Source organism: Pristis pectinata, chromosome 3, assembly GCF_009764475.1.
Source record: "Pristis pectinata isolate sPriPec2 chromosome 3, sPriPec2.1.pri, whole genome shotgun sequence".
NCBI lineage: Eukaryota > Metazoa > Chordata > Chondrichthyes > Rhinopristiformes > Pristidae > Pristis > Pristis pectinata.
In genome coordinates this window covers 107,699,715-107,725,183 of record NC_067407.1, presented here as the reverse complement: position 1 = coordinate 107,725,183, position 25,469 = coordinate 107,699,715, and the positions used below count along the sequence as shown (strand labels likewise).

At 41.1% G+C, this 25,469-nt stretch overlaps 1 protein-coding gene across 1 annotated transcript in view; it reads right to left on the bottom strand.

The window, feature by feature from the left end:
• rps6kc1 (ribosomal protein S6 kinase polypeptide 1) overlaps window positions 1–16,821 on the bottom strand; it is a 124,252-nt gene extending 107,431 nt beyond the window's left edge. The window contains 3 exon segments of the mRNA XM_052011928.1: window positions 10,666–10,786; window positions 16,008–16,043; window positions 16,643–16,821. Coding sequence (XP_051867888.1) covers window positions 10,666–10,786; window positions 16,008–16,043; window positions 16,643–16,744 — 259 coding nt within the window. The 5' untranslated portion in view covers window positions 16,745–16,821.
• Between the last annotated feature and the right edge of the window lie 8,648 nt (window positions 16,822–25,469).

Genomic DNA, 25,469 nt, shown 5'->3' with positions numbered 1-25,469 from the left:
CCCACCCACCCCAACTTCTGTCTTTGGCCTCTTGCGCTGTTCCAACCAAGCACCATGCAAGTTAGAGGAAATACAGTCATCCTTCACAGAGACTGTTGCAGCCCTCAGGACCTAATAGAGAATTCAACAAATTCAGATTACCAACCTTTCCTGTTTGTGTCACAACTGACCCTTGCAAGGTCATCAACTCAGTTTTTCTTCTCTTCACAGATACAACCTGATCAATTGGGAATTTCCAACACTCTCATTTCAGATTTCCTACAATTGCTGTGTTCTGCATCTCACAGTACCCGCACAATTGTTGGGCTTCTTTCCAACTGCCTTCATTCATCTTCCTCCATTTACATTGACAGATCACTCCATCTCTTGGATGGCACTGAATGCCTTGCACCTGGGCAACCTTGGATTCCACCCCATCACACAAATGAAGAAATGTCTTGCCACCCCTTCCCCTCTCCAACTTTAATCACTCTGGTTTTCTCATCTTCCCCCATTCTGAAGAAGGGTCATTGAGCTGAAGTGTTAACTTCCATTTCTCTCTCCACAAATACAGCCTGACCTGCTGAGTAACCAAAGCATTTTGTTTTATTTCTGCAGAATTTTGCTTTTCCAGACAATGGGAACACACTGGGTATAACTAGCCAACTGATCAGCAATGAACAAAAGGCACACGACCATGAAAAGCATCTTATAAATAAAAGTTTGTTATCCTTTTGTCATTTTGAAGCTTCATTAAAAATACAGAAACAGAAAAACCACAAGACAGAACAAGTAATGATTTCAGATCAACATGGGGAAATAAATACCTCAACATCACAAGGCAAATATCCAGGAATAAAATCAAGCCAGAGACACAAAAGCAAAACAAGCACACACAAAGAAAAAAATAAATCAGATTCTAAAATGCCCACCACTTTGATAAAATGCATACAGGTTTGACTTGAATTTCTTGTGAGTAACCTGTGCATATGTTTAGCATGAATTGGAAAACTGGCAAAGGGCAGCAACAGCTGTCTTGGCAGAGAAACCTGAAGAAGTGACAGAACATCAATCCTGATGCTTTACTAATCCGATGCCAGCACTACCAGACTGAACCATGACAACCCAGCTATTCCCATGACTCAAGAGACATTTAAGTACAAATCTGAAGTGAAAAACTAGAAAGGAACAGGAAACTTAATTAAATGGCTGGTGTAAAGCTGGGAAGATACTAAGTGCAACTCGCTCCTCTGCTTGGAAAGTTCCAGAGCTGCCAGTGGAATTAATGCTAAGTGCAAGCAGATATACAGGTCAGCTGCATTTTACATTTTCATGCTGCAGTGCGCAGATGTGGAAGTGGAACATCTGTACAAGTATATAGATGGGCAGCATTTCTGCTCAGCCCACTGTTTCCCAGAAAAGCAAAGTCTCATTCACTTTTGTTTTTAAAAAAGCCCCTCAGCAGTCATACCTCTCCCACTTTCTGTATTCTTATCTGCCTTCAGATATCTACACCCCTCCCAACTGTCCACTAATTTAGTTGCTCCAGTATTAACTTTCAATCATCTAGGACTCAGGTTACAGGTCTTCCTCCCTAGTCTCTCCCTCCTTAAAACTTCTCTGACCCAACTTTTAAAATCACATCTTGGTGTCTCAGTGTCAAATCTTGTTTGATTACACTTTTGTTTTGGGATGATTTTGCTTTTAACTATTGTTGTTTCTCTGCATAAACAAAGAAATGGAGAAACACAAAAATCAAGCAGAGTATTTGATCACTGTTCTGACAAAGATTTTCAAAATGCTGGCCTGCTAAGACCACCACTGGAAGCACGTGAAGGGGCAAGGAGGGTAAGTAGCTGGTAAGTAGGTAAAGGTAAGGTTTACCTGTTGTCTATTATGGATTTGTAGGTGGGATTAACTAGGGGGGAGAAAAAAGGTAGTCAGGTGGAGGACATGGTCATATACTGCAGCTGTTTGATGTGGGAACTCGTGGACCTTGCTGTGGTCCAAGATGGCCACATCTGCAGTAAGTGCTTGAGGCTGGAGGAACTTCGGCTCAGAGTTGATGAGCTGGAGTCACAGCTACAAACACTGCGCAGCATAAGGGAGGGAGAGAGTTATGTAGACACGGTCCATCAGGTGACAGTCACCCCCCTTAGAGCAGGTACATCTGAGGTTCAGGATGCAGATAGAATGGTGACTGTCAGGGGAGGGAAGAGGAAGAAGTCAGGCAGGCAGGCAGACAGAGCAGGGAACCCCGGAGGCTGTTCTCCTCAGTAACAGGTTTTCCGCCTTGGAGGCTGTTAAGGGGGATGACCTGCAGGGGCCCAGCTGCAGTAACCAGGTCTCTGGCACTGGGACTGGTACTGCTGCTCAGAAGGGAAGGGTGGGAAAGAGACATGTGGTAGTGATAGGGGACTCGATAGTCAGGGAAACTGATAGGAGGTTCTGTGGCAGTGAGCATGAATCCCGGATGGTATGTTGCCTCCCAGGTGCCAGGGTCCAGGATGTCACTGATCGGGTCCACAGGATTCTTGAGCGGGAGGGAGAGCAGCCAGAAGTTGTGGTCCATGTTGGCACCAATGACACAGGTAGGAAGGGGGATGAGGTCCTGAAGAGCGAGTTCAGGGAGCTAGGCAGAAGACTGAGGAACAGGACAAGGGTAGCAATCTCAGGATTGCTGCCAGTGCCACGCAATAGTGAAGGCAGGAACAGGAGGAGGTGGCAGATAAATGCGTGGCTGAGAAGTTGGTGCAGGAGTGAGGGTTTTAGATTTCTGGTTCATTGGGATCTCTTCTCGGGAAGGTGGGACCTGTACAGAGAGGACGGGTTACACCTGAACCAGAAGGGGGCCAATATCCTTGCGGCTAGGTTTAAACTTCAGGAGGGTTTAAACTAGTTTGCAAGGGGGAAGGGAACCAGAGGAGTAGGTCAGAGGAAGAAGGGGATAGGGAAAAGTTAGATCAAACAGGTAGAGAGGCTTTGGGGAAGGAGAAGCAGAATACAGGCTATAAAAGTGGTAAGGTAGATGGACTGAATTGTGTTTACTTAAATGCAAGAAGCGTCAGGAATAAGGGAGATGAACTGAGGGCTTGGATAAGTATGGGGGACTATGATATTGTGGCTATTACTGAGACGTGGCTGACGTCAGGGCAGGAGTGGATATTGAATATTCCTGGTTTTCAGTGTTTTAAGAGGGATAGGGAAGGGGGGAAAAGAGGAGGAGGGGTGGCGATACTGGTCAGGGACACTGCTACTACGGCTGTGGAAAGGATGGATGTTGTAGAAGGATCATCTCTAGAGTCCGTATGGGTGGAAGTAAGGAACAAGAAAGGAGCAGTTACTCTACTAGGAGTATTCTATAGGCCCCCCGGTAGCAGTAGAGATATAGAGGAGCGGATTGGCAGGCAGTGTTTGGAGAGAAGCAAAAGTAACAGGGTTGTTATAATGGGAGACTTCAATTTCCCAAATATAGACTGGAACCTGCTTAGTGCCAAAGGTTTAGATGGGACGGAATTTGTTAAATGTGTCCAGGAGGAATTCCTGATGCAGTATGTCGACGGGCCGACTAGAGGGAATGCCATGCTAGATCTAGTTTTAGGAAATGAACCAGGACAGGTGAAGGATCTATTGGTGGGTGAGCATTTGGGGGACAGTGACTATTGCTCCATAACCTTTAAAATTGTCATGGACAGGGACAGGTGCAGAGAGGACAAGAAGATATTTAATTGGGGAAGGGCGAACTATGAGGCTATAAGGAGAGAACTTGGGAATGTAAATTGGGATGTCTTTTTTGAAGGGAAATGTACCATGGAGATGTGGTCGATGTTCAGGGATCTTATGCAGGATGTTAGGGATAAATACGTCCCGGTGAGGCAGAGAAGGAATGGCAGGGTGAAGGAATCATGGGTGATGAGAGAGGTGGAACGACTAGTTAGGGAGAAGAAGGTAGCATACATAAGGTATAAGCAGCAAGGTTCAGACAGGGCCCATGAGGAATATAGAGTAGAGAGGAAGGAACTTAAGAAAGGGCTGAGGAGAGCTAGAAGGGGACATGAAAAGGCGTTGGCTAGTAGGGTTAAGGAAAATCCCAAGGCCTTTTTCACGTACATGAAGGGTAGGAGGATGGCTAGGGTAAAGGTAGGTCCGATTAAAGACAAAGCTGGGAGAATGTGCCTGGAGGCAGCAGAAGTGGGAGAAGTTCTCAATGAATACTTCTCTTCGGTATTCACCAAGGAGAGGGGTCTTGATGACACGGAAGGGAGTGCTGCTAAGGGTAATGTTCTCGAGGTTGTAGATATCAAGAGAGAGGATGTGTTGAAGTTGTTAAATAATATCAAGACATATAAATCTCCGGGGCCTGACGGGATTTTCCCCAGGCTACTTCAAGAGGCGAGGGAGAAGATTGTTGAACCGCTGGTAAGGATCTTTGAGTCCTCGTTGTCCATGGGGATGGTGCCGGAGGATTGGAGGGTGGCGAATGTTGTCCCCTTGTTCAAAAAAGGTAGTAGGGATAGTCCAGGGAATTACAGACCAGTGAGTCTCACGTCTGTGGTGGGTAAGCTGTTAGAAAGGATTCTAAGGGATAGGATCTAGGAACACCTAGAGAATCATGGACTGATTAGGGACACCAGCATGTCTTTGTGAAGGGAAGATCTTGCCTCACAAGCCTGATAGAGTTCTTTGAGGAGGTGACCAGGAAGATTGATGAGGGTAGTGCAGTGGATGTGGTCTATATGGATCTTAGTAAGGAGTTTGATAAGGTTCCTCATGGTAGGCTTCTTCAGAAGGTCAGAGGTCAAGGGATCCAGGGAAGCTTGGCTGTGTGGATTAGGAATTGGCTTGCCTGTAGAAAGCAGAGGGTTGTGGTGGAGGGAGTTCCCTCGGATTGGAGGGCAATGACTAGTGGCGTCCCGCAGGGATCGGTTCTGGGACCTCTACTTTTTGTGATATTTATAGATGACTTAGATGAGGGGGTGGAAGGCTGGGTTAGTAAGTTTGCGGACGACACTAAGATCGGCGGTGTCGTGGATAGTGTGAAGGGCTGTCGGAGCTTACAGAGGGATATTGATAGGATGCAGAGCTGGGCTGACAAGTGGCAGATGGAGTTCAATCCGGAGAAGTGTGAGGTGGTACACTTTGGAAGGACAAACTCCAGGGCAGAGTACAAGGTAAATGGCAAGGTACTTGGCAGTGTGGAGGAGCAGAGGGATCTGGGGGTTCATATTCACAGTTCACTGAAAGTTGCTTCACAGGTGGATAGAGCAGTTAAGAAGGCCTATGGGATGTTAGCTTTCATAAATCGTGGGATTGAGTTTAAGAGCTGCGAAGTGATGATGCAGCTTTACAAAACTCTAGTTAGACCAAACTTAGAGTACTGTGTTCAGTTCTGGTCGCCGCATAATAGGAAGGATGTGGAGGCGTTGGAGAGGGTGCAGAGGAGATTTACCAGGATGCTGCCTGGATTAGAGCATATGGAATATGAGGAGAGGCTTAAGGTGCTAGGGCTTTATTCACTGGAAAGGAGGAGGATGAGAGGAGACATGATAGAGGTATATAAAATATTGAGAGGAATAGATAGAGTAGACAGTCAGCACCTCCTTCCCAGGGCACCAATGCTCAAGACAAGAGGACATGGCTTTAAGGTTATGGGTGGGAGGTTCAGGGGAGATGTCAGGGGGAAGTTTTTCCACCCAGAGAGTGGTTGGTGCATGGAATGCACTGCCTGGGGTGGTGGTGGAGGCAGATACATTGGACAGGTTCAAGAGTTTGTTGGATAGGCATATGGAGGAATGTGAGATAGAGGGATATGCAGGAGGAAAGGGTTAGATAGTGTGAGGGTGGTTTGATGGATGGCACAACATGGTGGGCCGAAGGGCCTGTTTTGTGCTGTATGGTTCTATGGTTCTATGGATGTTCCTTCCCAACACCCTCACATGAATAGCTCATCCTATTTTTTCAGTCCATGTTACCTCAAGAGGCGATTGGTGATAGCAGATTCTGAGGAGCGATGATAAAGATCCAGGCTCTCCCACTGGAGAGAACTTGAGATTAATCTGCTTCAAATTAAGGATGTGATCTAATGTCCACTTCTCCATATCCTAAACATTTTGACAACCAAGTTCTCTAGAAATAAAAATGCAGCAGTAGAGCTTACGTAAACAAATCTCTTCTTTAAATTCCATCCCATCTCAGATTCCAGACCACCATAAGGAATCCTGTGCTCCAGATAGGTGCCTCACCAACCCAGAGTCAATTTCCCTCAATTAAAAACTTTGTCCAAACTGTAAATTTTATTTGCTTACTGATGTTAAAATGACAATGTCAACAACCTGTCCAACAAAACTGCCGAATTTCTTGCCCAAACTTATTTCTTACACACAGCCACTTAATATGCTAGTACATCCCCTCCACACAAAGTAATCTCATGGCTTCTACACTTGCAATAACTCAGATCCAATCTGAATTGCCACACATTGACCAACAACACTCTCTAGTGCATAGATTTGTGATTGGCATAAAATCTAAGACATCGTGGGCTATAACCCATCTTCCCAGTCATTTAAAATATTATAAAGAATGGTGACCACCCCCCCCCCACCTTCAATAGTGATTGGTGATCAATGGAGAGGTAGACAAATTGGCCCCAATTAGGACCATGATATCATCATCATCATCAATACTCATCTCAATGTGGTCATCCAAGATCTCCAATGCAAGCCATGCCTCATCTGGAGGGACAAAATAGGTCTGAAACTTCCCAAAAGCAATGGAGAGTTGCAGTAGGCAAGCGCACGTTGCTCAGCAGCCTCAGAAAGCACAAGTATGCTGTCTATGCGCGAACATTTGTACCCCACCTGTACATCAATCTACTCATCAACTCTTCCCCTACTGGCAGCCCATGATGTCAAGATCCTCCTGCGTGGATGTGTGCTTTATTTTTGGGTGGGAGCAGAACTGGGTGATTGTCAGTAAGAGAGAATATTTCTTTTTGTATAAATGTCCATTTAAATGAAAGAAAAAAGTGTTTAGAGAATCCAATCTCCATGCACAAATCCCTTTCTCTTTTGTACCATCACTATAGAATGAATAATTTAAATTGAATTGTAAAATGATTAATCCATACATTGAAATGCCTCACTATAAATCATTTTGTCAATCTGTGTGAGAAACTCATTACAAGTTTTTTTTGACCAGAAAAGAAAAATCACTTTGATCAATTCAGTGCTACTCCAGGGATTTCTACACATCAGGTGCCAATGATGCATGGTCTAGTGTTTTTCCCAATTTCCTTTTTATTTAAAAAAAGAACAGGAACATTTATATGAGGCATCTCAGATTATCACTAGAATGCTTTGAAGTCAATGAAATACCTTAAGTATGGTCATTGTATGATGTAGGGAAAACTAATAGCAAGGTCCTACAATTAGTAAATTAGGCAAGTTATAAACAATAGTAACTTTGTGGTCGGACAGAGAACCTATTTCTTAATGTAGATTTTTCACTTAAATGAATTGCCAGATCTGTACAAATAACATAGCCCCTACTACAAAATATGTTACAATACTAGTTAAATTTAAATGTGGTTAGTTTCATTGGAGTATACAATCAAAATATCTCAATAGTAAAATCTGTAATAACGTTGCACATTATTTCTGATACTATAATAATATTCATGCTGTAAAAGGCGAGAACACAAACATTTTCACTGATACTCTGAGACAAAAATAGTGGCTCATTGCCCAATTATTCTAGTCCAACAAGTATCCAACAGGGTTTTGAAAAATCTGTACGAGATACTTGATAAATTAAGTAAGTTCTAGATCAACAACTGCCCTTAACCTACATACACATATCAACAGAAGTAGATCGTACAAATGTCAAACCCAAACTGCCATTCAGAAAGAATGTGGCCTATCTTGTGACAAAGAAATAACCATTATCATCACAAATTCTAAATAGTTCAGAATTAAAAGTATACCAACTGTTAAAAAGGAGGACAAATACAAAGAACAATACTGCAAACTTATTAGTTCAGCAGCATAGAAACTGTTGACAATCGATATAGAAATGGTCAAATAAAATGACTGCCCGCATATAGATTTGGGAATAGAAGCTCCTCTGAGGCAGACCTCATTTTTAGGAATTTATAATAGTTTGGGAAATCCTGCACAAGATTATTTGTACTTCTAGAAACCTTTGACAAGATCACCTGCAGGAGAACAAGAATGAATTGACACAACATCTGAACATCATTGCAAGGGCATCTCATTTTACACCAACATTGCAGTTTTAGTAGATAGACGATTGGAATCCATAGACAAGGTCTGCTCAGACCTCAGAATGAAAAAGGAGCCATACTTCAATTTTTTGAAAGCCAAGAGGTTTCACGTTTGTTCAAGAGATACTTTGAAAGGACATTATCCTTGCAGTACAAATTTGAGTACCAGACCCAAGATAAAAAGGAAAAGGAGCAAAGTCACTTATCAAGGATGGATCTCAAAAACAATTTAAAAGAAAGCAAGGGCAAGAAAGCAAGCAAGAAATTCCCATATAGCTCTTTTCACAAATGCCAGGGTCCGAAAGTTCTTCACCCACCTTTTTTGTTCAGATTACATTGTGAAATGCTGAAGATGAAAGATGAAACACTGTTCCTCAAGCTTATACTGGTCTAATTAAGTAAAATGTAGGAGGTGAAAAGGCAGAGGGATCAGAATGGGAATGGAGAATTTAAGTTACAGACAACTGTAAATTCATGGTCACCCTTGGACTGAACAGAGGTGTTCTGCAAATCAGTCACCTTTGTGGGCTGTATTTGGCTTCCCCAGTGTACAAGAGACTATATTGTGTGCATCCAATACAAAATATTAGATTGGAAGTGCAAGTATATTGCTGTTTCAGTTGGAAGGATTATTTGGGACCTTAGATGATGTGAAGAGACAAGGGAAAAGGACAGCGCTTGCATAGGAAAGTTTGAGAGAAAGGGAGATGAAAGAGTGGGCCAGTGAATCACAAAATTCTAAAAAGTGAGGGGGATGGGAGGGGAAGTTTCTCTCCCCACAGATGCTACTCAGCATGCCAACTGCTTCCTGCACGTCCCATTATTGTAACCTTATTAAATTTCTCAATAATTTTCAAGTGACTGCAGTAGGGATAGATGGCTGAGACAATGCACAATTTGAGAATAGTTTTACAACTGAAACTCACTAGCAATTGGTTGCTTGTAGACTCTTCCAGGCTCAAGAGATTATGGATTTGGGCTCTAGATGGTGCACTCAATTGGATGCTGCCGTGCCTGCTATAGGTCACACCAGAGTGGCAGTCTTGTTGCACCTGCTGCACTTGAAGGTGGACATGCCATTTGATCTTTCTGAAAATTCTGTTTAAAATGTAACTGACACCAAAAATGTGAAAAATCCAATTATTTAGTTTATTCATTTAATATTTTGGGTGTGAGGCCAATAATTTGACTATTAATTAAATTTTGGAATTGGAATATTATGGTCACGTACCGAGGTACAGTGAAAAACTTGTATGAACAGGGAGACATTTCCTCAACAAAACATAATTGAAGGTCCCATTGCTATAGTGGCTCCATCCAGTCTGTTGTCACTGGATGGCGTCTCTGCCAAATCCTGTAGGTATTAAATCTGAGATTCCCATTTCTCCCTGACATGGTCACACTGCCCACCCATCCTCCCATTGTGATTTTTCTGTCCATTTGCTGCCGTTGTTTGTATTTTTAAACCTTTAAGTCATTAAAAAAGTAATCATTTTGTAGTAACCCATCAAAGAATGCACTCCAAACTCAACAATACTTCAGTAAGCACCACTTGAAGTGATTGGAACCTTTAACCATTTGTTAAAAATAACACAGAAGATGAATAAGCAATTACAGTGGAACAGCTATTCACTGGAAATTGAAGAGTTTTATGTAAAACTCACTTCCATATTTTGGAGGATGTCAAATGAGAAATAAAAAGCAAAGCTGGGGAAAAGGGAACGTTAATGGATTTTGCTGTTTTTCTAAACCCAACCTCTAGATAGATTGTGAAAGAAATTACAATTTTTGTATAGCCCTCTCAAACCCTTTGCCCCTTTAAACTCTTGGTTTCTAGGTGAAGTTAGCTTCCTTATTCTTCCTACCAAAATGCAGCATCTTGTAATTTCTGTCTTGAAGTTTACTCATTTATACATCAATTCTGCAAGCTTATCGACATCATGCATTTTATTGCCGTCTAATTCGGTATTTGCAATGCCCCAAAATTTGCAAATTTTGAAACTGTAAATCCAATTCCAGTTTAATTTTATGTACATGGCAAACAGCAGCATGAAGCTTTGCAGAGTGCCACTTTTCATTTTTTTCTAGTCGAAGTAACCAACTTTAACCCTTAAATATACTTTGTTTTGTGCTTCTTATCTATCCACTCTGCAACTAGTCTCCTCATTTCAATTCCCCAGACTTCAGTTAACACTGTACTCGCAAGTCAAATAAATCAAATTTTGGAATAAAAGCACGTCATGTTTTTACTGAAATCCAAAATTAATGTATTTTATGTGAACACAGCAAAATTTATTCCCCATTACAAACCATTCTAGTTGGCATCACTGCAATTTTTGCAGGGAAAAAAAGAATTCTGATACTGCATTTTTGCAAAGTTAGAAATAAAAATATAACTGCCTTACCAAAAACTTTTCCTTTAGCAAAAGGTGGAAATAATTCTGGATGCCTGTATAAAGTTTTATGAAGCTGCCAGAACTCTTTGTGAAGTTTCTTAAAATCATTGTAACGTTTCCAAACTACTATCTGAAACAAGGGGGGGGGAAAGTCAAAAATTAGCAAACCAATATTATTATTTGCACATTGTACTACAGAAGCTATGTTGACAGAAAAAAGAAATTGTTCTAATACAATGTTCTATAATTTCTAACAGTTAAGAGACAAAATGTACCATTGTATTAAACTATTCTATATAGAGCCCCTGGTCAGAAGTTCAATTCCTAATCTGTGATGGGTCAGTTTGTCATTAATAGGCCATCTGCCACAATAAATCTCATGGTGTGAACATCAGGAATAAAACTGCTGGGCGCTTGGTTATCAGTCCTTTTTAAACAGGTTCGCTCATGGAAGTCAGGTAAAAATAGAAAAAAATTTAACCAAAATGTTCTCCAATTCACAATAGTTCATTTACCAGGTTCATACATGAAAAGTGGTCAGAGCCCAATGAATAGCATCCCAGAAGAATTAATGCCTTGAGGGAAAAAAATAAATGGCAACATTCAGGGAACACTTCCCCCCCCCCCCCCCAACCCACTGAATGGTGCTTAATGTAAATAGTGGTGCAATGATCTTAAAACAACCTAATCTGTTGTACTAGAACCAAAGTTAAATTTTTTAAAAACTTAAAAAAAGTTAACATTGCTGCTAAAAGCTTAAGTGCAAATACCCACTGTTTCACCAAATGCTTCCCACCCACGTTCTCCCCATGTCTGCGTGGGTTTCCTCCAGGTGCTCCTGTTTCCTCCTACATTCCAAAGCCATTCGGGTTAGGAAGTTGTGGGCATGCTATGTTGGTGCCAGAAGCATGGCGACACTTGAGGGCTGCCCCCCAGAACACTCTATGCAAAAGATGCATTTCACTGTGTGTTTCGATGTACATGTGACTAATAAAGATACCTTATGTGGCAAGAATGTTCTTAGTCATATTGCATAATTTACTCGAGTATTGTCTCATTAATGAGAATCTGTTCTTTTGTTTTAATGATGGTGTTATAAAAAAGTTAATCTCATTCAGTGTAATTTTAGAACTACAATACCTAGTACATGGGAAATAATGGGTCAGAACTTTGAAACAGAAAACTTCAAAAGTCAATTTTGTATTACTTTAAAAGTCCATATTATAATTGCACATGATGTACATCAGCAGGCAAAATAGCTAAAAATTCCAGCACATTAGTGAATCTCCTGCAACAATCTGAACACAATTGAGTTGATAGCAGTTTTCATATTAGAGGTGGATTATTAATATTAACTGGCCATTTTTAAAGAAATCACAATAAGTGAAATGTTTCATAAAACCCATTCTTTCCCCCCCTTACCTAATTAGAACAGTAATGCTACTTAAATTTCATGTACAATATATGCACCGTACTGTCACAGTGCAGCAAGGCTATATCATTGAAATGGGCCAGATTTTTCTTTCCTTCACTCCCTGCAAGCAGAGTTTTAGATTTCAATAAAATTGGGAAGTAGAGGAACCCAAGCACTACTAAGTGCGCTTCATACTGAAAATACAGTAAATTGTCTTTCAATGCACAATGTGCACCTTCCATCATGTGCTGCTGGCTTTACAAAGATGCAAAACCCTTCTGTCAGCCCGGTCCTCTTGATGGCTTCCATCAATGTATTTTCCTTCCCCCACCCCAAATGGGGAGATCAGGAGCACCCAGTAACTCAGATACCAGAACATCTCACCTTCTGCTCCACTGCTGGACTTGGCACCAAGTCCAATGGCAGAGTATAAACCTATTGAGCTAGATGCACTGTTTTTGGCCCCTCAACATCACAGCCATGTCTGGCATAAAAATAGGTAGAGCAGTAGCTTGAATAGAATTGGTAATCAGGATTGAAAAAGTGAGTACAGGCAAGTTTTTTTCCCCCATCTTTGCATTAATTTCTAAATACTGACACATCTAACATTTTTAATTAGTTAAATCTATTTCAACTTTTTCCTTTTTAAACATCTGATTATCAGAGAATTGTAATGGCAGAGACAGGCAGACCCTCAACAGGGCTAGAACTTGATTAGATCAAGCACCCAGGATGAGTACAGTGGCAGGCTGGCCGGAGCATAATTTGGCCCAGTCCCTCATCCAAAGGCATCTTGGATAACTTAATAATTTGTAGGTTAATAGACAAGAAACTAAAAACAGGGTGTATGAAAAGGGGAAAAAAAAATTATAAATGTCAGAAATCTGAAATTAACTTTCAGACCACACTTGGAGTATTGTGTTCAGTTCTGGTCGCCTCATTACAGGAAGGATGTGGAAGTTTTAGAGAGGGTGCAGAGGAGATTTACCAGGATGTTGCCTGGACTGGAGAGCATGTCTTATGAGGATAGGTTGAGTGAGCTAGGGCTTTTCTCTTTGGAGAGAAGGAGGATGAGAGGTGACTTGATAGAGGTGTACAAGGTGATAAGAGGCATAGATCAAGTGGACAGTCAGAGACTTTTTCCCAGTGCAACAATGGCTAACATGAGGGGACATAATTTTAAAGTGATTGGAGGAAGGTATAAGGGGGATGTCAGGGGTAAACTTTTTTTTAAAAAAGACTCAGAGTGGTGGGTGTGTGGAACGCACTGCCTGCAGAGATTGTGGGGGCAGATACATTAGGGACATTTAAAAGACTCAGATAGACACATGAATGATAGAAAAATGGGGGCTATGTGGGAGGGAAGGATGGGATAGATCTTAGAGCAGGATAAAATGTCGGCACAACATTGTGGGCTGAATGACCTGTACTGTTCTGTAGCATTCTATGTTCTGTGTTGTAACCATGCCCATTAGCCCAATGGGTACATCTTAATCCATTCAAAAGCAACCCCCAGCAAAAAGTTAGACCATCCAGCTGATCTTTGAAAAACTACAAAATATTTACATCTAGAAAGCCATTCCACAAGCTGATTGGTCTTTGAAAGAACTTTGTTTTCTTTACAATATTATTACTATAATGTATACTTATAGCAATTACCTTCACAATTAGCTTGTTCCAAAGTTAAAGCCCAAATCAATTCAAGTTATCAGTTGCCACCTCCAAGATTTAACAGTCTATTTTGTGAACAGGTCAGCATTAGAAATGTGAGTGGATCAAACTCTTTATTTTCAAGTAAAACTGCCTCTGCCTTGAACTTCACGATTTTCATGGTTTTATTTGGAGCAGCTATGCAAGTCAACAAGTCAATCTACTTCAACTTCAGGTATTTTTATGTCATAGCAAATTATGTTCACATCCCATTTTCTTTTGTCACGTAATACTTCATATTTGTCTCCACGAGATGCAAGACACTAGAACTCCACCGACTTTTTCCCTCAAGATCTTTTGGCCACTTCCTTTGAATCAAATATCCATCCCAATGCAACTCCTCCCCCTCCCCCCAACATAAACATTCAAAAGATCAGATTGAATCTAGATTCTAAATAAAATTTGTTGACAATTTATTTGTAAAAATTTCCTAGGCACCAATATTCACCCATTTGCTCTAACATTAAATTTTCCACTAATATTACACTTAACAGATTTTTAAAGTTACCCTTTATTTACAGCCCCACCCTCCCCTTCCCTACCCCCCCCCACCCCATTCCTGGCCAGGACAGTGAACACAGGTGATTCGCCCCTCACTCTGCTACCATTGGCCACTTGCAAAGGTACTTCCATTAACCAAATACATCCTATTTCCCCACAAATGTCACAGCCAAGATCTGTATTCATACTTATTTTGTAACATTCCATTAATAATTTTAAAACTCAATATTGTAAAATGTCACTAATCTATTCCAATTTTTCACTAATAATCTGCATTTTAACCAAATGGAATAAAGCAACCTATAAACTTCTTACTTTAGTAAAGAAATTCTATGCACCCCTAAAGATTAGGTTTGTGTGTTGGATCTCAGCAGTGTATCTTATTGAACAGGTTTGGTACAACTCCTTCAATAATTGACATCCACCGATTTCTAAAATTTGCAATATTTACTGAAGGGCAAAACTCCATAAAAAGTCTGATTTAAATTACAAACAGAACCCAAGATCTTGGAATACCAAGATGAACCCAAGATAGGAGTGCCTCCAAAGGAACAGGATAAGCTCATTGAAGTTGGGACCAGGATAACATGGTCAGAATAAACAACTCCATTTGTGCTTCAAAGCACAAAATAAAACTCCCAGAATGGAGATACTTCTTACATTAAGAGTTTAGATCATAAATGAGCTAGTAGAGTTCAGAACTTTCACCAGTAATGGAAGCCACATTCTGGAAGAATGCTTGTATTCACATTGGTTAGATTTTTTAAAAAGTAAATGAAGACCATCTCAGAGTGTTGGCATACATACAAGTTGATTAGGAGATAATTAATTTCAGTACACATATTAGAGACTTCATGCACCTTGTAATTAAAGTTATGAACAACTCAAGGGCCTGCCAACTTCATTCTTTGAAGAGGTACGCAATTTTTGCAATCTTACAAAGCTGTATTGTTTCATGAGAAAATAAACTCTTCAACAAAAGCATGCAGGATATTCAATATTGTGGATAATATAGTGAAAGGGGTACAGAGGACATAAGATGGCATTTAATTCACCCAGATATAATAATGAGTGTTTCCTCTGAATATATTCCACTAGTATTATACCCAAGTAGGCAGTCAAGAATGAAATATCAGAGATGACAATGCTGAAGGATTAATGTTACTTTGAACAGTTTGGCAATGCTGCACTCTCAGATAATGTTGCACATTTGTGGCAATATGTGACATACTGCTGAGATCCAATAAACACGCAATTTTTTTTTAGTGGGAAAATATCAAAAAATATTAGTTTTAAATAACTTGCTTTCAAGAAGAAGATATAAGTTATTGCATCAATTTTAGGGAGGTTTTGTGAAATCTGTCTTCAAGGAAATTGCCTTCCTCATACTTAGCTCGATGGGAAGTTGCTATCCTATTTTCAGCTGCTTACACAAAAAACATTTGTGGTCTCTAAGATTTTATATGATTCACTTCTTCAAAAACAATATTAAATTCCTCACTCATTGAAGGCAATTGCAGCAGTTCAAGAAGGCAGCTCACCACCTTCTCAAAGACAATTGCGGATGGGCAATTAATGCTGGCCTTGCCAACAATGCCCAGATACTAAAAGAAGTTATTTCCAACTTTTAATGTAAAAGTCACTCTATAACAGATGCACTAGTTATTTTTTAAATGTCAGTTACAAAATCTAACTCAACAATGATCAACATTTAATAGCTGGTTACCTCTTGGACCTCCTCAGGGCTTCTCCTTGAAACGACCTATTTTTAAAAATATATACAATTAGTGTGAAAAGCCAACGCTATCAACAGTAAACTCAATGTGTTCAAAATACATTAGTCATAAATATGGGGTCTTTCGGTGCAACCTCTTCTGGATCAACTTCAACAATCAGATGGATGAAACTAATCTTAACCCAGCTCTGGAAATTGAATATTACGTAATGAAGAAATGCAAATTACGGGATAAAGTGACATGGAAACACCAACCCAAAACAACAAATACTCGGCACGAAACACAGATACTAGTTTGATCTTTCAAACCATAAATACTCGACTTTTATCGGAAACTTCTCAAAATTCCTCATTTGCAAACAGGGTGCCAGTACAACGAACGTCGGTCTACCAGCAATGAATGGCTGGGTTCTCACTGACCCCTCTCCAAGAGGTTGCCCAGGGTTCGTGTCCCAGTTGTCATGGGCTCCTTCTTTAACTGGAACCAGGGCGGAGCTCGGCTCCAGCCTCACAACGTTGGGGCTACCTCGATGGGCGGCAGTTCGATGCTCCTCTCCGCACAAAAGCTCTGCAACGACAGCATCAAAACCTCCTCCCGTCGCGATGCACTGCAACGCACCACTCACCCGCGCTGTCACTTTATAGACCGTGTAGCCCTTTCTGTGTCTTTTTGGATCGGTTACCGTATAAAAGCGAGCCAAGTCCCCTTTGTGTCTCTGTGACAACATGATCTGTCAAGCCCTCGCCCGCTCGCAATACCCCAAGATACAAACACTTTCCCTCTTTACATCATTTCCTAATCGGCGAGCTCCCTGCCGCTGACTTCCTGTACGTCCACTCTCTGACCCACCCTCTTCCTTCAGCCTCTGAGCGTCAGCTGCTGTGTTTTTATTTTGCATGGAGGTAGTTTTTTTAAAAAAAAATTAGAGTTCGTAATCGAGATTTACACCAATTATTGTATGTGATGGAAACAGTTCCGACTTGATCTTGGGGTTCGTGTGCCTCTTTATAATGAATGGCTCAACTAATGGACGCCGCAGTGCTTTCCACATGATGTTGCCCCGAGAGGCAGCTCAGCGGAAAGCGAGAAAATAGAAAGTGCGCCACAGCAGCAAGTACTGGAATCCCAGTGTGCAGAATGAAGTGGTAACTTGTAATTGAGGTTACAAGTCGAGAGGCGGAAGTTTGGGGCCTTTGCCCACGGAGCAAAACTTTCCAAATGGATTGAGATGGGACAGAATTATTCCGTATCCCTATTTCACGTTGATGCCCCCGATAATGAAGTAATGGGAAGTGGGATTCAGATGTTTATGTGGATATGTTCAATGCTAGTATGTTATACAACAATTTTTTTGTCTATATATTTGAACTAAAGGCATACATTAATCTCAAATCAGCAATTGTTGCCAAACTAGGACCCAGCTCATCACAAAGCTGCGGTTCTGAAATTTTGGTTTCAGTCCTGGAATCATACATAAGCTCGAGAACACTCCAGATATACCCTAGTGCCATGAACAGGTATTCTGGGTCACTGTTGAAGAGCATTCAGAATCAGGTTTATTATCACTGATTTATATGTAGTGAGATTTGTTGTTTTACAGCAGCAGTACAGTGCAAATATATAAATAAATAGTGCAAAAAAATAACGAAGTAGTAGTCATGAGTTCATGGACCATTCAGAACCTGATGGCAGAGAGGAAGAAGCTGTTCCTAAATCATTGAGTGTGGGTCTTCAGGCTCCTGTGCTTCCTACCCGATGGTAGTAATGAAAAGAGGGCATGTCCCAGATGGTGTGGGTCCTTAATGATGGATGCCACCTTCTTGAGGCTCCACCTCTTGAAGGTGTCCTCAGTGGTGGGGAGGGTTGTGCCCGTGATGGAGCTGACTGAGTCTACAAACTACTGCAGCCTCTTGTGATCCTGTGCATTGGAGCCTCCATACCAGTCAGACTGCTCTCCACCGTACATCTATGGAAATTTGCAAGGCTGTTTGATGACATATGAAATCTTCTCAAATTCCCTAACGAGGTAGAGCCCCTGGCATGCCTTCTTTGTGATTGCGTCAATGTGTTGAGTCCAGGATAAATCCTCCGAGATGTTGACACCGAGGAACTTGAAGCTGCTCACCCTTTTCACTGCTGACTCCTCAATGAAGACTAGTATGCTCCCACCTTCCCCTTCCTGAAATCCACAATCAATTCCTTGGTCTTGCTGATGTTGAGTGGGAAGTTGTCGTTGAGACATTACTCGACCAGCCGATCTATCTCACTCCTGTATGCTTCCTCATCACCATCTGAGGTTTTACCAACAACAGTGGTGTCATCAGCCAATTTATATATGGCATTTCAGCTGTGCTTAGCCACAGTGTCATGAATGTAAAGAGAGTAGAGCAATGGGCTAAGTATGCATCCTTGAGGTGCACCTGTGTTGATTGTCAGCGAGGAGGAGATGTTATTACCGATCTGCACTGACTGCTCTTTCCCGATAAGGAAGTCGAGGATCCAGTTGCAGAGGGAGGTACAGAGGCCCAAATTTTCAAGCTTGTTGATTAATACGGAGAGGATGATGGTATTGAATGCTGAGCTGTAATAGATAAACAGCAGCCTGATGTATGTTTTGCTGTTGTCTAGGTGTCCCAAAGCAGAGTGGAGAGCCAGTGAGATTGCATCCACTGTATACCTCTTGTAGCAGTAGGCAAATTGCAGCAAGTCCAGGTCCTTGCTCAGGCAGGAGTTAATTCTAGCCATAACCAACCTCTCGAAGCACTTCATCGTGATAGATGTGAGTGCTACTGGGTGAAAGTCATTGGGGCAGCTCATCCTGCTCTTCTTGGGCACCGGTATGATTGCTAATTCATATAAATACAAAACATCCCAACATGGCATGTCACTCAGAGCCAACATGATCTCACCATTATCCTCCTCCTGCGCCAAGGGTATGAAAAGTTGTCAGTGATGGGCGAAGAGGTGATAAAGGCTGCTTTCCTGAAGACCAGGTGGGAGTGGGAGATTCCTGATGGTGAAGGGTGGGGAGGAGGAGATCACAGGGAGTTAAGCGCAGGATATTCGAAGCATAACCCTTTGACCCTCTCCTTTGACAAGATCCTACATGGGAGACTGGTCCAAAAGATTAGGATCTGCATTTAAGGCAGATCTGCATAATGCATGCATTTTTGGTGAGAGGGGGTAGGTTCAGAACAGACGTGAGGGTACATTTTTTAGTGAGAGAGTGGTGGATGTCTGGAATGCATTGCCTGATAGGGTGGTGGAGGCAAATTCATTGGGGGCTTTTAAGAGGGCTTGGATGAGCACATGAATGAGAGGAAAATAGAGGGATATGGGCATTCTGTAGATTTGAGGGAATAGCTATGTCGGCACAACATTGTGGGCTGAAGGGCCTGTTCTGTGCTCTACTGTTCTATGTTCTATTTCATCAAACGGATTTCCATCAAAAGCACCATTAAAATGAAACATTTATCTTGGAGCAGTTTTCTTCTCGCTGCTTTGTAAAAATGTCTAACCAATGTCTTTGTGAAAATGTCTAACCATGCTAGGATCAAAGTGCTGCCATTCTCCCTTATGAAAATCTCTCAGCAGATGGCTATAGTGCCAATGTGAAATGGCTGCCCATGATCACTGGTGCAGCTTTATCCTCAGTGTATTGTGGGAGTTGTCCCTGTCCGTACCCACATCCCCAACACTTTATCCTTCTTTCATATCCATACACCAAAGTCAAGGGGCTTGTAATTGCTTTGTTACATTGTAATACTATTGTATATATAATACTTTGACTGTCACTCTAATGCTGCTTTGAAAATACCCATAAAAATCATGATCTTTAATTGTGAGGTTCCCTGAACAGCAATGTTGAGTTTCCTTGTTGAGTTTCAGCATGCATTGTTGTATTGATCTACTTGAAAGATCATGCAGCCTCCAGCGCTTCTCCTTAAGAGCTCAACTGAAGAAGCCAAGCCTTAGAAGGCTATATACACATGATAAGCAGCACTCTTCCTGCTTTTGGGGAGTGTTGCTGATTAATGAATGGATGCCACAACGATGGATGGAGGTAGGAGAGTGCCCTCAAGTGGGGCTAGGGACACGAACAGGCTGGTACAGTATCTTCAAGTCTTCAATGCATGGAAGACACAAAGAACATCCAGGGCTAAGCCAGATGTACCTGTCAGTAGGTTGCAGACTGAGTACTTGCACTTTTGGCAGCCTGCAATGTTAGCAAATCCCCTTCTTTCTCCTGTTGAGTAGAGGAAAAGTAGATGAAGTCTTCTTTCTTTGTCTATGGAGTCTGGGTGACCTCCCTAAGGCACCAGTAAATTGTGTAATGTGGCAGATTAGCAATCTGGAATAACTCTAGGCTATGAAGTTGAGGGTGACAGAGACCTTGATCACAATGGCCAAAGCAGAGCCAGGACATGTGGATGTGGCTTCACTTGAGGTAATAGGAGGTCACTAATTTCAATGAGGACAAAGAATGCATTTTGAACATTAGCCCTTTAAATAGCATCGTTTCAGGGGAGACAGGGTTCCTCAAATTCAGTTGATCTGTGATTAAATAAGAACTGTTGCTTTTCATGCTAATAAGGCTGAAAATCACACCAGACATGAATTTAGGGTATTAGCATTAATGTCATCTAATAGAGTTTAATGCCAGGAAAGTGTTTCATAAGCAAATGAAAATCCAGCTAGAAAGTCAGCTGTTGAATTTTTCATTAAGTACAATATTGTTCTACTCTGTATTAGGCCCAATTTTCAACCATAGAGCACCATTTTATTTGACATTGGGTGAAGAAATTCCTAGGCCATACTTCTTTCCTGTGGCAAGCACTTTTTCCATTGCCCACAGATTGGCCCCAGCAATATTTTGTACAGGGAATTTAGCTATGTTGAAAGTGCTTTATAAATGACAACTATTATTGAAACACCTGACCAGCAACTAGAGGAAATAGTTTTACCCAATCAATTTTATCACATTTTGTACATAGGTCAATCATTTCAGCACAGTAAAAAATGATGGATCAATCCCATGAATTGTTTACACTAGATGTGCATTGATCAATTTGCTGTTCAATTATCCCAGTTTAGCACTTTGAAAATTTCTTGCAGCTAATCTGATCTGAGTAATCACTTTATCTAGTTTTATTCAATGTCTGTGGCTTTAGTCAGGTCTTCTAAGTGGATGACTCCACAGTGAATGACATTGCCAGCAAGATAAATTATTTAGTGGAGAGGCTGATCCACAAAAATGCAAGGGGGTATCAAATTGTTTTTTTCCCTCTCTCTATGACAGAGATACCTTGCACATGAAATGTCTGATTGGTACTTTTTTTTAGCTTGGTGTTCAGTTATTTTGTCAGAAATGTTGTATTCCACAACTGAGACAATATATTAAAACAGGGCTCAGGTTCTTTTGGGTTCCATTTGAATGACAGAATTGGTAATGAAAGACACCATAATTTCACAAAAAGTTTGAGTAACTTTAATCAACACAACTAAAAACAACTAAACACAAAGGAAACTACAGCTCTAACCACAAATCTAATCAAACCCAAATTCAAAGAAACAAGACCAAAAACCCAAACTCTCTCACTTCCTGGTAAAATTGAGCTGCATGCAGTTCTCAGTGATACTTATCTGCATCCTGTTACGGACTCAGTGAAAGTCCCTTTAAGATAGAGAGCGTGTGTGTATGTGTGTGTGGGGCGTGCTTACGTCAATAGAAGATAAAGGACGTAATGACGTTGTTGAAGAGGTTAGAAGAAGCAGGAGAGAGAGAGAGAAGGGAGAGAGACACCAGCCTGCTTGTTTTCTCTATCGATGGATGAGAAACAATAACTGTGTTTGCCACTGAAATCCATGTATGGAAGTTGGAAGTAATCCGGTGGAGTTCACTTTGTTGCTGACCTGTAGAAGGAAACAGGTATTTGTGTGTGGACGACCACGGTTCGGATGCTTTTCGGGGTGAGGAAGTCACTACCGAGTAAACACTGGAGTGTCGTTTGGGTTCCATCGTGGAACATTTGGATTTCGTATGTACTCTCTCTATGTTTTTCTACATCTACATCTTATCTTCAGACAACGGTGGTTGTTGAAGAAGCCCTTGCTCATGTTTCACCTTATGGCTTGCGGAACTGAACTTTAAGAACCATTCCGGAACTGGGAGTTTTGGACTTTGCCACACACACACACGACGGGTTTAGTTTTGGGGTTAACGTTCGAGGTTTAACATTTTTGAATTCTAACATACTAACATTTTTACTTTTATTTTACGTATTATCATAAGTAGTGATTAATAAAATAGTTTTTAACACTAAATCATGCTCAGTGTGTTTCTTTTGTTGCTGGTTCGTGACAATCCAGTACTTCGCAACATTGCATTCTCTGCCACTCAGTCTATCGCCGAAGGGGAGCCCCGGGGTACTTCAGCAAGACGTGAAGGGGCTTGACAGTCGCCAGACGTTGGCCACGAACCAACCCATGGAGAAGCTCCGAAGGACTCCCTTGCGGGGCACATCATTATAGTTAAGGAGGGCTTTGTGCCCTGTTTGGTCCTAGCATAACAAAGGATTCCACACCTTTGCTAAACCTTCCCGTTGTTTTCAAGAGTCTATTCAGTTATTACTGCAGAAAAATTCCACTGTATGAACAGATAAAAATTCCGGTCTTCTAGAGGGCGGGTGGCTCCATGAATGCGCAGCCGAGAAAGGTTTCTGAGGAACTCAAACAAAGCCCCGGGATCTTGTCTGATGGGACATATTAACACCCCCCATTGTCTCGCTTGACTGAAGTATACCCTGATTGTTTTGCAAAGCTGCCCGTTTAACTGCACCCGAATAATGCTTGGGGCTACCTTCCACATAGATGTCTTGCTGTTTCACATGGTTTCAGTAACACCTGGGAAAAACAAATAGTCCTAACAGAGAAAGATGCTTCTTTTAACCCTTTAGTTACATCCAACCATTGCTAGCTGTTGCAACAGGGAAATCATTGATTGTTTCTCATCATAACTCAGACGATGAAGTTTTTCACATGTAATTATATCATTGCTGTGGTTCATTCATAGTTTAACAAGAGTAATTGCTCATTATTTATATCACAATTAAGGTCCTGTTCTTAGAGATTGAGCATTCCAAAACTGTTTGTTTCCACCATTTCATTAACATATTTTAATTATGATGGAAAATGTGCATTTTTCCATTTTCCTTTCAAGGAAAACATCTAGCCCAACTGAAGACAAAATGTGGACACACAAGAAAGACTGCAGATGCTGGAAATCTGGAGCAACACAAAAATTGCTGGAGGAACTCAGCAGGTCAGGCAGCATCTATGGAGGGAAATGAACAGGAAATAAATGAATAGTGCATACATTCTTCTTGAGAAAATTATCTTGAGTATTAAGTCTATTATTTTACTCTTAAGATAAAAAAGTAATTACTAATAACAAAATCATAGAAATAGCAGTTTTCTTGGAGTGACAAGACAAACCATGATAAGTAGCAAAGGCTATCATTTATACCATTACAAAAGGTAAAGGTAATCAGGAGACATCAGAATGAATCTTAATAACACTTCTAAAACAGGTCCCAATATCTTCATTAACAAAGTCATTCACGAATCTGATGTCCATTTCCTAGTGCTCATCATGTTCCCCCCTTCACTCCTGTGCTTGCTGACATAATTAGAACTCCAGAAAACAGGAGCAGGAGTAGACCACCAGCCCCTCAAGCCTGTCCCACTACTCAATATGTTCATGGCTGATCTTTACTGCTTTCATCCTGGGCATTAACATATCAGATGCCTTATCCTGGGGCCAGCAATCACAAGGAAGGTGCGCTAGCATCTTTACTTTCTTAGAAGGTTAAGAAGGTTCAGCTTGTCACCAAACACTCTAACAAACTTCTACAGATGTGCTGTTGAAAGTATCCTGACTGCATCATGGTCTGGTACAGCAAATTCAAATGTGCAGGAATGTAAGAAGCTGGACATAAGCGAACGTAAGAAGCTACCACATAAGTGGTAGTGGGCTCAGCCCAATACATCACGGGCACACCACTCCCCATCATCAATAGTATCTACAGGAGGCGCTGTAGATACATCCATCATCAAAGGCCATGCCATCTTCTTGCAGCTGCCATCGGGCAGGAGGTACAGAAGCCTCAAGTCCCACACCACCATGTTCAAGAACAACTACTTCCCTTCAACTATTTGGTTCTTGAACCAACCAGCACGACCCTAATCACTACAGTTTAGCAACACTGACCACATTGATCACTTTGCACTAAAATAAACTTTGTGTTTCTTTTGTTCTAATTGTGTTCTTTCTTGTAAAAATTGTATATAATTTATATCTATGTTTTTCTTGTGAATCCTGCTTATATGATGCTATGTGCTTGTGATACTGCTGCAAGTTTTCATTGCACCTGTGTATACATGTGCATATGACAATAAATTTGACTTAGACTTTCATCTCCTTTTCTCTGCCAGTTCCCCATAACCCTCAATTTCTCGATCTTTCAAATATTTATCTATCTCCACCTTAAAGAATATCTAATGATCTGGCTTACACCACCCTCAAGGGCAGCGAATCCCAGAGGTTCACTACCATCTGAGACAAGAAATTTCTATGTACCTCAGTTTTAAATGACAGGCCCTTTATTGTGTAACCATATCTCCCTTCTGTTAATTAAATAAAATTGTTTTATAATCCTCCCTCCTGTTTTCAAATTCTTGACTCTACCTACATATGCAATCTCCTCCAGAATCTGCAGACGTCTAAGCTACCAAGACCTTTCTATCTCTCCAACTAGCAGAACCCCTTTGAATATTCATACTAGTGGCTGGTCTGAGAACTGCTGAGCACAAAGTCCAGACAACCAAAATATACCTCCCTGAATATATAACTAGCCAGAATGTTAAGTGACAAAACAGACCTGTCCTGAACTGTGCATTAAGTGGCAGGGATACACTTCTAACAATGTGATAATTCAGGAGATAGCCACTTAATGCCTTCCCTGATCTCATCCTGAAGGTTTTCAATGACCATTAATGAACATAAACATTCATCTATTGTCTATCCCTGCATAGTCTCAATGGTACAGAATCAGAATGTCCTATGCCCAATGATTGGTTTCAATAGCCTTAAGGTATCAGTTTTATTTCCTGAAGACTGGTTTTCATTTTAATTAATATCTGCTATCCATAATTTCATAACTCCAGAATAATCCCGAACACTTCCTATCTCTCTTTCCTCCTTTGGGCCACATCTTAAAACAAGCTCTTTGACCAAACCATGGTCATCTGTCCAATGTCTCCTTTGTGGAGCAGTGTAAAACTTTGTTTGGTACTACCACTGCAAAGAACCTTGGAATATTTTGCTATTTAAAAGCACCCTATAAATGCAAGTTGCTTTTTTATTATTGGTAGTAGGGTACTGTTACTGTTGC